This window comes from Anolis carolinensis, chromosome 1 (assembly GCF_035594765.1).
Source record: "Anolis carolinensis isolate JA03-04 chromosome 1, rAnoCar3.1.pri, whole genome shotgun sequence".
Lineage (NCBI taxonomy): Eukaryota > Metazoa > Chordata > Lepidosauria > Squamata > Dactyloidae > Anolis > Anolis carolinensis.
In genome coordinates this window covers 350,962,234-350,974,427 of record NC_085841.1, presented here as the reverse complement: position 1 = coordinate 350,974,427, position 12,194 = coordinate 350,962,234, and the positions used below count along the sequence as shown (strand labels likewise).

The 12,194-nt window shown below is 36.3% G+C and overlaps 1 protein-coding gene across 2 annotated transcripts in view; it reads right to left on the bottom strand.

Moving 5' to 3' along the window:
• Nucleotides 1-12,194, bottom strand: part of klc1 (kinesin light chain 1) — a 63,121-nt gene that overhangs the window by 42,243 nt on the left and 8,684 nt on the right. The window contains exons 2-8 of one of the 2 annotated variants that reach the window (XM_016990685.2): nucleotides 11,646-11,717; nucleotides 7,302-7,563; nucleotides 6,915-7,145; nucleotides 5,436-5,514; nucleotides 4,556-4,781; nucleotides 2,994-3,081; nucleotides 1,901-2,002 (exon numbers count right to left, since the gene is read on the bottom strand). In XM_016990685.2, coding sequence (XP_016846174.2) covers nucleotides 1,901-2,002; nucleotides 2,994-3,081; nucleotides 4,556-4,781; nucleotides 5,436-5,514; nucleotides 6,915-7,145; nucleotides 7,302-7,562 — 987 coding nt within the window. In that variant the 5' untranslated portion in view covers nucleotide 7,563; nucleotides 11,646-11,717. The remainder of the gene's footprint in view (nucleotides 1-1,900; nucleotides 2,003-2,993; nucleotides 3,082-4,555; nucleotides 4,782-5,435; nucleotides 5,515-6,914; nucleotides 7,146-7,301; nucleotides 7,564-11,645; nucleotides 11,718-12,194) is intronic. The other variant, XM_003214312.4, reaches the window with a different exon arrangement.

Genomic DNA, 12,194 nt, shown 5'->3' with positions numbered 1-12,194 from the left:
TGTAAGGATATAGACAAGGTGAAGCAGGTTCCAAGAAGCCCAATAAAAATGATACAGTGTGCAAATATATAGGGAAAAGTTGAAGGATTTGGGCATGTTCATTACAGTGAAGAGAAGACTAAGGGCTAACATGATTGCATTCTTTAAATATCTAAAGAGCTATCCGATAGATGAGGGTGCAGGTTTGTTCTCTACGGGCAAGACCAGGTCTAATGATTTTAAGTTACAGGAGGAAAGATTGTGACTGAATGTGAGAAGTAATTTTTTGAAATAAGAAGGGCTCAACAATAGAACCAACTGTGATGGGTCTCTTTCTTTAGACATTTTCAAAAAGAGGTTGAATAGCTGTGGATGCTCTGATGGAGTTCCTCCAATGAACAGTGGGTAGAACTCAATGGCTTATGAGGTCCCTTACAAATTCATGCCCCCACATCATGCCATGCAGAGAAGAGGACTTTATTTAACCATGAATTAAACCAATAGTTGACCTATATCTGTGGTAAAATCACCCGCTCTCCAAACTTCTGGGTATTTTAGTAGAACATTCTGGGAAGTGCAGTGAGGAAAATGCAGCATTTCAAAAATATGCACCAGTTAGCTGAATTTCCTGACTCATGGTAATCGCTGACTCCTGATATAAAGCCACAGATCCTAGTGTATCTCTTCCGCTGCATTTCATTTAACTTACTTCAGTAAAACTCATTTCTTCATTTTTTCATTCTCACTTAGGAAGCAGTCTCACTCTGGATTAAAGCAAGTTTGGGCACAACTTTCTGGAAAATTTATCCTGGTCCTTTGCTGACCAAGAAGCAGAGACGGCCCAACAATGAGGCGAATTAAGCGGTCGCTTCAGGCGCCAAACATACGGGGGCGCTTTTTCTGTTTTTGTTGTTGTAAAACATGTTTTGGTGCTTAATTTGTAAAATCTTAATGTAATTTGATATTTAATAGGCTTTTCCTTAATCCCTCCTTATTATCCAACATTTTTCGCTTATCCAACGCTTTTATTTTTCAGTGATTTTTTTTGGGGGGGGGGGGGGGGGGGCAAAATTCTGTTCGCCTACACTTGAAAAATACCTAGGGCCGGCTCTGCCAAGAAGCCATCTAACACCATGATGTGATTACTAAACCTCCCCATGTCCACCTCCCTTACTACTAAGAGCTTCACTGCTGAACTAAGGAGCCTCAAAACAGCTTACTTCCCAACTCAGCTCTTTACAATTATATCTGGAGGAGGTTCCCCTGGAATAATAAAATATTGCTGCTTTTTCACTAGACTGGTGAGTTTAAAGTATTAATGTAACAATTACTCTGAAAAGAAAAAATAATAAATTAATACATTAATAACTACTGTTTTGATATGTAACAAAGGCCTCCCTCTTCAGTCAAGTGTTTGCTTTATCTGTTTAAGTTAATGTTTTTATTTACTGCATCTGCACAATTTTTTTTTATTTTGAATGCAATGGTGTTTAGTAACTTCATTGTACTGTATTGGATTCAACCACTGCTAACTGCCAGGAGTGGTATGAAGACATCAAAGGGGAGCAAAAACATTCTTGGATAAACAAATGAATAAAATAAATATTAAATTTCGGTAGCATTTTCCCTACAGTGTATGTTGATGCCTTCAACATTATTTTTATCTAGCACACTTGTTTTATGCCACTGATTGGAGAAAAAAAATCATAAGACTTCAAGATGTGTATTGCTACCGTGTCATATTACAAGCATTTTTTCGCTGACATCAATTTGTGCCATATCTTCAAAATACACAAACAGCAATCCTATAAGCTTATTTCAAACATCTGTATTTCAACCCGTACAGACATCCAATATAATGAACATTCAGAGTTTTCAGCATGTCAGCAAAAAAAGAAAAAAAAGAGTTTTAATACATTACCTTCTCTCTGATTTCCAAAGCTCTCTTGCACAAAGGCTCAGCTTCCTTGTATTTGCCTCTTTTCCCGTAAAGGACAGCAAGATTGTTTAAGGTGGCTGCAACCTGCAAAGAAAAAAAATACAATGTTTCACAAAAATATTTAAGAGGAAAGTAGGTCCTGTATTTATTGTTTCGTAAGTACAGATGAATTGTTTACTCAAAGGGAAAAACTCAAGTTGAAAAATCTCTAGATGCATAGTTTTTGATGACCTAAGGTTAGTATTACCGATTATAGTAAATATTGTTTGCACAGCTCACCAACCTAACAAACAGGTATTTTCATCTTCAAAAGCTAAGTAAAGATTTCTTTTTCAGTCTGTCTCACAAACTCCAGCACAGAAGGAATGTTGAATAGTACTAAGATTATTCCCCTTCCTAAGTTCTAGCCCAAAGGTTGAAAACCTAAGTGGGACAATTTTCTACAGACTAATTTGGATGAGACATATAACATAAAAACATTGGGATAAAATTTCAATTATTAGGAAATACGTGCATTTACTCTAACTGAGGTAACATACTAATTGTAGAAGAAAAGACGGAAGGAAAGAATCAACTGCAATAGTTATAGCATTTTTATGAAAAAGCTTTTCATTTTTCACTAAATCTGAGTTGACTTATTAGATCAGTTACGATATATTCTTTTACTGTTTCTCATTAAATGAGCACAATTTTAATAAGAATCTAGGAACATATTGGAAATATTTTTCAGATTCTGGAGTACATTCAAATCATGTAAAATAACTTCACAATCAGACCCACATTTGTATCAGGTACATAATGTAAATGAATTACTATTGAAGTGATTCGTATTTAATCATTAAAAATGCAAACTTACTACTAGGTGCCTCATACCTGAATGATGTCAACAACAAAGTGGAGTTTAAGAATGTTCCTGTTGAATTTAACATCCAGGTGAGTTTCACAGCAAAACAGGTGGTACTTACAGGGTTTTTTTTTTTTCCGTGTCAGGAGCAACCGGAGTTACTTACAGGTAAGAGAGAAGTACGGAAGTAAGAAACAAAACCACCCCCAAAGCCCCATTCTATATACATACTGCAGGATGATCTTTGCCCAAGGTCTTCTCACGTATAGCCAAGGCATCATTCAGTAAGTTTGCTGCATCTTTGTACTTATTCTGATCCCTGTAGAATGAAAAGAGTCACGAATAACTAATCTCTCAAATGTAACACTAACATTTTCAATCAAAAGAATCAGAGGAAGTATTCGCCAGTGTTGGCTTGTGCCAGCATTCAAGGCAGATTTTGCTCTTTTCATTTCTGCATTAATGAAGTTTGCCTTATTTAGTTAAGCTACAGCAAAATACAGGAAGAGGCAACTCATTCCCCTTCAGATGTTTTGGATCACAACTATGATACATTTCAGTCAGTGTGCCCAGCATACTGAGATGGCAGAATTTAAAGAGGAATCAAACCGCTTAGCCCTGAAGCACTACTTGACAATTACAATTCACAGAGTGCTAAAACTAGACCTATGTGACAGACCAAGGTTGCCTTCTACATATTACTTTAGAATGGTATAGGGTTAAATTACAGTTTTGTTCTGTCAGATAATAAGCCCAAAAGTCAATCCAGAGCTACCACAGGCACCATCAAGTGTCAAACTAAAGCTGAACTCAATTCCTTGACCTCTTTGCTTTATTTTTCCCTTCTTTTTTCCTGTTTTATTATTATTGTAAACACAAGTAAAATGATACAAATCTCAATAACAATCCCGCAAAGTTAAATAGAACATACAGATAATGATATTCCAATTAAAATATCTCTCAATTTGGTATATCCTATTTTCTTAACCATACCAATTCCACACATCTCCCACTTGTGTCCAACAGTTTTTCTCCCCTCCCTCCTACCTTCACCCCCCAACCTCCAGGAACAGTTATATCCTCAATTCAAGTGTTATTTTGATTGATCATTGACCTCTTGTTAATATCAATTAGATAAGATGGTGCTATCCAGTTCAAAATACTCTTTTTCAAGAGACTAAAATGAGAGAACTTTCAAAAAGTCAGGTTAAAACAAACTTTAATCAAAGCTTTTGGAACCTTGGTCAAAACTGTGCAGATTTTTCAACTATATTATTTAATTATTAAATTGTTTAATATGTTTTACAATATTTCAGTTTATTGTTTGACATTCAAGCTATTCTAATTTGTTTCAATTGCTTTTGTTGTTTCAATTCTTATTCAATTGCTTTTATCTATCTTTTTTCCTATATTTTCTCAATCCCTAGCACTCAAGGTGGTTTGTATAAATATTTATATTAAAAGATTACAATGAACTAATATGGACAGCAATGTGTTTTCAAATTAAAATGAGTCAGAACAAGTAGATACCAACCTCTTCACAGCGTAAATAATTCCCTCCTGCAACACATAAATATTCTAACTGCAATTGTAACTCTAAGACCCCTTCTACACTGCCAAATAATCCAGGTCATCAAAGCAGAAAGTCCACATTATCTGATTTGAACTGGATTAACTTAGTCTACAGTGCCATACAATGCAGTTCAAAGCAGATAATGTGGTTTTTATACAGCTGTGTAGAGGGGCCTAAAAGCCTGCTCGCAACACTTCAAACGCCTGTTAGAAGTACCAACCTGTACACTAATGCAAGTATATTCAACATAGTGGCAACATCAGGGTGATCGTGGCCCGAAGTCTTCTCCAGGTCTTCAAGTGCTTGTTTACAGAGGGGTACAGCAACTTCATATCTACCCTGGGAAGCGTACTGAATAACAAGGTTATGAAGAGTCCTTAATCTTGCTGGAATCTCATAACCACCTTGTTGGGCTGCAGCCGCTGCACTGCTATGTGGCTGCTGAACTGGGAAGGCAAAAATATTGAGAAAAGAAAATGAGATTTGTGTGATTTGCATGAAGGAGCTAAATTTCATTAAGACCACACAAATGCTTACATTCTATCAGAATTCTTTCCACCTTGGATACATTCTGAAACATGATTTGTTAGCAAATTCATTATATTTTTCCATTTGCTCTCAAAATTATCTCAGTTCTCCACCAGAAGATGGTATTTTATAAAACTTACAGTTCTTAGAAGTCTATTCAAATCCATTAAATACTTTGCTTTACTATAACTTACAGCAATGTATTTTTAGAAATAGAAAAACCCACTCAATATATTCACCAACCCCCCCTCCCCAATATAGGGATTGCAGCTAAGGTCAGGATTGGTGCAGAGAATGAAACAATATGTCATTGTCTGTGCTAAATGAACAGTCCTAGCACTTCAAGCCTGCAAAGAAACCTCACATTAAAACTGGGCTTTTGACTGTTTGTCATGGCAATCCACTGTCTTCAGTTTGATTGTTTGGGGTAAGCCATCTATGAGGCTTTGGTATTGTGTACTATGAACTAATGGCCTGCAGCAGCCTAAAAACTAAAATTCAGCCACTGTCCTCACTATAAATATGCATACACACAATATAAACACATGCATGCACACATAAATTTCACTTACTTCCTTGTCCTTGGTCATCTTCATCATTGGGAAATAAATCATCCAGTGGTTCTTTGGTAGAATCTGTGTCTTTATCTTCCTACATAAAGAAATCAAACATGCACATTTACCTAAACTGATATAAGTATATATAATGTGCATCTTTAAATTGCAATGAATACTTCCTTTTTCCATTTGAGATGTAAAATATTTTACTGAAAAACGTTTCTACTTCCCTAACTACAAAAGATAAGCTTAAGTGAACAATTGTGTAAATCCTATTAATTCAATGGCTGGATTCAAGATGGAACAGCAATGAGGATTTTTTAAAAAATCTACCCAATAGCAATAATGGCAGGAAAGTACCTTCTCTGCTACTATTGTCTTTACAGTACATTTCAATACATCTTTTCTATGTAGTCCAAAACATAAAAACTGTCTCTATAATAAGAACATTATTGGTGGCCTACCACACATTATTTCAATCACTCACATTTACTCAAGCAAAAGTTAATGTTGCCTGCAGCAACACCCACGGACTCATTTTGCTGAATGCATTTCAGTTATTGAAACTGACAATGTGGACAAGGGTTTTCGAAGCTGTTCTGGACCTATGTACTTGATCCTTGTCTAGTCTAGTTCTACTGTGCCAGAATAAATAGGCTCCTTTGATCAGGGTTATAATCAATGTATCCTTAAATGAGGAAAGTGGCCATGCAATGGGCCACTTTGAAACAGTATTTTTAAAACATCTCTGGCCTGGGAAACTAGTTTGGAGAGGAATACTTCACTCATATGTTTTTGTTTGTTTTTTAAAGACCAGGTCTATGTTCTTTTGGATGAAACAAATTAACTTAATTTCCATTCAACTCCTTTATAGTTTAATACTAGTGTATTTACCTGGTGTTGCCCAGTGTCGGAGGGGCTGCTGCCCCCGTTTTAATCTCTTCTTTCTCTTTCCCTCCCCATATACCTTTCCCATTTCCTTTCTCTTCCTTCCTTCCCTCCTTTTTTCTCCCTCTTCTCTTTAGCTCTTTCTCTCTTTCTCTTTCTCTCTCTCGTTCTTTCCTTCCTCCCCAACTCTGAGGGCCTCACAATGTTTCCATGGCAACATGGCTCTCTTTCTGGCTCTTTCCTTCCTTTCTCACTTCTACTCATATACATGTCACTTTGTTTTCTAAGTAACATCACAGAGAGCCACTTTGTATATCACAAAGGTCACCTAGAAACTGTCTTTGTTGGATGGACAGACGGACATAATGTGATAGACTGATAGATAGATATAGATAGATAGATAGATAGATAGATAGAGATATCTTGTTTGTTATCAGAAATAACCAGACAAACCGTTCCATCAACTAAGAACAGCAATGCACCACCACCCACAGAATTGAGAAAGAGTTATCAATCTGTCAATCTTTTCCATGTCCAGGCCGGGTGTATATGTGTGTGTGTGTGAACGTAAATTAAAAACAAAAATGATTTTGTTGTAAAACTTACAGAAGGGGATATATCATCATCATATTTTTTTAACTGGTTCATAAATTCAAGGTGCTTTTTTTCTTCTTCCAGCTGAGCCACAGACTGTTCACTCTTTTGTAATTTTTGCTGAGTGTTAGCTAGTTCATCCCTTAGCCACTGATTTTCCTGGCATAGCCGACGGACCTGAGCACGTAATTTCTGTTTCTCCGATTCCACTGCATTTAAATGATTTGACAAGGCCATCATTACCTACAAAGAACCAGAGATTATTAGTATTCTTTCTGTGAAACTCACAGTACTTGATTGTATATGTGGGTCAGCATCAATTACTCCACTGCTTTGCAAGATTTCTAATTGTTAAAAACCTTCTCAAGCAAGGTAACATTTAACCACTAATATGTTTACCTGTGCTTCACTGAGTCCCAGCTCCAACATTTCCAAAGACTTCCGAATCATGTTTGATTTTTCTTCCACCAAATTGGTCTCGTCATCTTTCTTCAAACATTTCAGTGTCTCTAGTAAACTCTGTAAGATTGAATTGTGCTCATTCTTTAGTGCTTCTAGTCCTTGAATCACTTGTTTAGTCTTAGAAATAATTTCATCTTGAGTAAGCTTCTCCAACTTGTCTTCCTTTAGATACACCATTGTGGACATGTTGTCATACATTCTGCGAAAACACAACGAGAAGTACAGATATGCATGAGATATATATTAGACCTTACGTTTAAAGAATCAAAATACTCACAGTAAGTTTGCGTGGCTGCCAAATATCATATGCAGCTGACAAAATATGCACAATAGGTACAGTAGAGTCTCACTTATCCAACATAAACGGGCCAGAAGAATGTTGGATAAGCAAATATGTTGGATGATAAGGAGAGATTAAGAAAAGGCCTATTAAACATCAAAATAGGTTATGATTTCACAAATTAAGCACCAAAACATCATGTTATACAACAAATTTGACAGAAAAAGTAGTTCATTACACATTAATGCTATGTAGTAATTACTGTATTTACTAATTTAGCACCAAAAATCATGATATATTGAAAACATTGACTACAAAAATGCATTGTATAATCCAGAACATTGGATAAGTGAGTGTTGGATAAGTGAGACTCTACTGTATATACAAAATATTAACTTTACAAAAAAAAAGCAGCTCAGCAGAAAAAAAAATACACGATTTCATTTCAGACATAGGTTACTAATCACATCCTAGAAACTTCAAAAATCCAAAGACAAAGGCATTAAAGCAAACCTTAAAAACAAATGCCTGATAGAATAAAAATCTGTCAAGGAGATCACGAAAGATAGACAACACAAGGGACAAACAGATTTTAACTAATACCCATTTTAGCTGTATCTAATTTAACACTTTTAAAGCTGACTTGAAACCTCTATTAGGAAAAATGGGATAAAAGAATGATGATGAAGCTCTAGAAAAGGAGAAGCAACCACGGTTATCAACTCCCCTTTTCTACCCGCCTTCCATTCAGGAGCAGCAACACCAGCCTCCCATATCTATATCTATCTATACATATGATAATACACATATTAAGATAGAAATCAAAAGGCTTTTCTTTATCTCCCCAGTGGTCTCCACCAGAAGCATTTGTCTACAATTCCCATCAATCCAATTGACTTAGTCAATTGTTATGAATGCAGGGGTTGGAATCCAAAATATCTGGAAGGTACCAGGTTGAGGAAAGATATTTTATGGATAAGCATTTGAATTCAGACTCCTAAAAGCAACAATCATACCTTTTCATCCCCATAGTAACAAAGGTAGAGAAAATCTTGATTTCCAAGCATCTAAAAAAGGATTGTTACAAAACTAGCATGAACTAGTATACATAGCTCTTCATGATGACAGTTACATCCCTGTGTTGATACGTCAATACATACCAAAGCAACAGAACCATGTCTTGCTACTGAAGCAGCATCAAATTTTGTTCTAGTACAAAAATGGCTCACTTGGACTAATTGTCTTGCCTAAGACTAAGTATCACTTATTTTCTGAGTTTTCAAACCATGTAGAAGTCTTATACATTCTGAGGCCTGTGCACTGATTGTGCTGATGCCAATGATTCTCAAAGCCATTGTTTCAAGTATGGATATCACTGTCCCAATCAGAGGTTCGCCTATCCACACTCCTTCTTCTTACAAGTTATTGGAGCAGGATTTGTTTCATTAATATATGGAAAAAGGAGAGCACCAACAATCATGAAAACTAATGTGCAGAAAGCTATTTCCACTCCACGTTTCTCAAAACTTCAGGAGAGAAAGTTAAGTATTCGTTCTGCACCACCTTGACTATGATATGTATGGCCGTCCTCTGCTCTCAACCAGTTGCAACCTCTTGTTTGTGAAAGTAAGTCAATCTACACAATAGTAAGCCATCTTCTAATATATTATTTATCACATGCAAAGTAGGATATGAATGCAAAGAAGCTAATTTTATTTTGCAACAGAGCTCTTTATATCTCAAATTTTCCTAGAACCTTCCATACATTGATTTGTTGTTCTCATGTTTTTGTCAGTGTAAGTGCTTTGCATCTGCACAACTCCTCTCAAATATCTGCTTTAGTTGTGGAGATAAATGCATTCCAGGAATAAAACATGAATATTTCCTGATATGAAGTAGGTATGTGTTCTTTTTTTTTTGGGGGGGGGGGGGGGTCCTGCATTGAACGTGTGTCTGAAATATTTGGGGCAGGAAATAGTTCTCAGGTACTTGAGATAGGATATTTTTGCATTTGGGGATTTCCAGAGAAAAATTCTCTAGAAATGTTGCCAGTTTTTTTTAAGTTGAGGGGAAGGGCTTTGTGGCAGTGATAGAGAGCTTCAGGGGTTGTAAGAGTTGGGTCCAGAAGCAAGACTTTTCCAACCCTTGCCCTACAGTCTACTAGTCATTTGAGTGTAGGAACTTTAATTCACAATACTGTATTTTCACTAGAATATAGAACAAAATGCCTAAGAACAGAATGGGTTATGTATGTATTTCTGAGTGAAAATGTAAAAAAAAGGCAAAGAAAATTGAATCTGGAATAAACCAATATGAGGTTTTCATATACCCCCATATTTCAAATCAGAGATCTCCTAAGATTATTTGAGATGAAGGGAACTTCACTTTCGCCAAGTGTTTATGGTAAAAATAAGGAATCCATACCTAGTATATGAACCTTGAGGAATGATATTTATGCATTGGAAATTAGGCAAGAGATATATCTCTAGTGAGATACTATTATTAATGTCTAGAAAGCTACTATTGGGAAAAATAAAATATAGAACAAAATCCAGTACAGAACAAAAAATGAGGACACTGTTCTGGACAAATACATTTGAAGAAATCCCAGAATAAGTAGAGAAGGAACAGAAAAGTCAACTAGTGCATAGAACCAATTTTCTCAGTGTGTGATGCAAACTCTATAAAGACATTTTGTCACACTTTCATGGGTACTCTAGTCACTTACTAACAGCACGGAGGCCAGTCTCTCCTGGTATTACATACTGTTGTCATAATAGAAACTGAGTAAGAAAGACTATGGTACAGACCCTGTCCTTGTGATTCCAGATGCTTATCCCAGCCCATAGAATCCTAATTGCGAAATAGCTCCCATATCATTAGCAACCAAATACAACTGGAGATATAACTTCAACTAAAAGCATTGGGCTGGAAGGGGAGCAGCTGGAATGGAAGCACTGCAAGTAGATTTTACTGTAAGTCATTCAGAAGCATAGTCTTCCTTAGATTTCATGAAACTTAATACATTCTGTGATAGACGCCTTTGCCTTAAAAGTTGGAATGTGAACATTTCAATAAATAGATGAATAATAATGACTCATAATGTCAATAAAACCGTCCCAAACACTGCAATGCAGAAGGTTCTATCTTTTCACTTGAAGTCCAGCATTATAGCCAGCTCCCTAGTTTTTAGGAAATGCTACTTTCTTTACAGACTCATATGGCTCTGCTGCTCCATTGTATTTGCTCCAAAAAATAAGAGCAAGCTCCCCTCCTTGGTTCAGTTTTATTTGGCTACTATTGGCTTGGACAGCTACCTCCCTAGAAGGTCTAATTTCTTTTAAATTGGTGAGAACTTGGTGCACAAAGCAGAATTTGGGGTAGGGCAAGCTAATGAGGTCATATCAGTAAATACCAAAACAAACTGTTAAGCTTTCGCCAACAACTGTATACATATCAAGAAAATATACAGTACCAAGTATAATGAATTGAATGCTGGATGAGGACACTATGGTTCAAAACTCATTGAGTGACTTTGGAAAGTCACTCTCTTGCCACCTCAGAGGAAGGAAATGGCAAACTTCCTCTTAATGAATTTTGCCCCAAAAAACTTTACGATAAAGTCAACATGTAGACATATGACACCACCAAGAAAATATAATTCAATACAAGTTAACAGAATAAACTATGCCATAATAGATATTCCTTCTGGATCAAAGAAGTAAATTTAAAAATGTTCAATAAATGGCTACCCCATTTGCCGATATTTCATTAAAGCTATCCAAACTTCCCACTGGAAAAAAGAAGAAATGTCAAACGGCAAGTCAGGGCCATTTTAACATTATTGTTAAAAATAATGGGAATTAGACTAAAGTACTCCGGAGTTGATTTTGCCTTTACAAAACTGTTGTTCTATCAGGAAAGCCATTGCTTTAACTCCAAAATTAAACAACTTGAGATCAGGCAAATTTTTAAAAGGACTCCTATGATATGAAACTTGCCTGAGAATTGGAGGCACTGTGCTGCATTGTTTCTGATGCTACCTCTGAGGTGTATTCCAGGTTGTGGCGCTGCTTCTCAAAAAAAGAGAGAAAATGTGATTATATGGCATATTACTAGGTGCCATTCTATCTACAATGTTGTTCAATAGCTACATGCTTCTGGAAGTGATAATCCAGAGGCAATAGGCAGCTGCTATCAGTATGCTGATAACATCCACATTTATTTCTCCATGACTTGGATGAAGGAAAACAAACTGAAGCTGAATGCAGACTGTGTTCACAGCCTGGGAGTGCTTCTGGATTTGTCACTCAAAATGACAGCTCATATAGCTTCAATGGTCAGGAGTGCCTATTATTGGTTTTGGTTGTTGTATCAGCTGCACCCCTTCCTAGAGCTGGAGAACATAAAAATGGTAGTGCATGCTGGTAACTTCAAGGCTGGATTTCTGCAATGTAATGCACATTGGGCTACATCTGTAAGAAGTTTGGAAATTTCCATTTGTTCAATACATGGCAATCATATGGGTTCCTGGTACACCCATGAGTAAG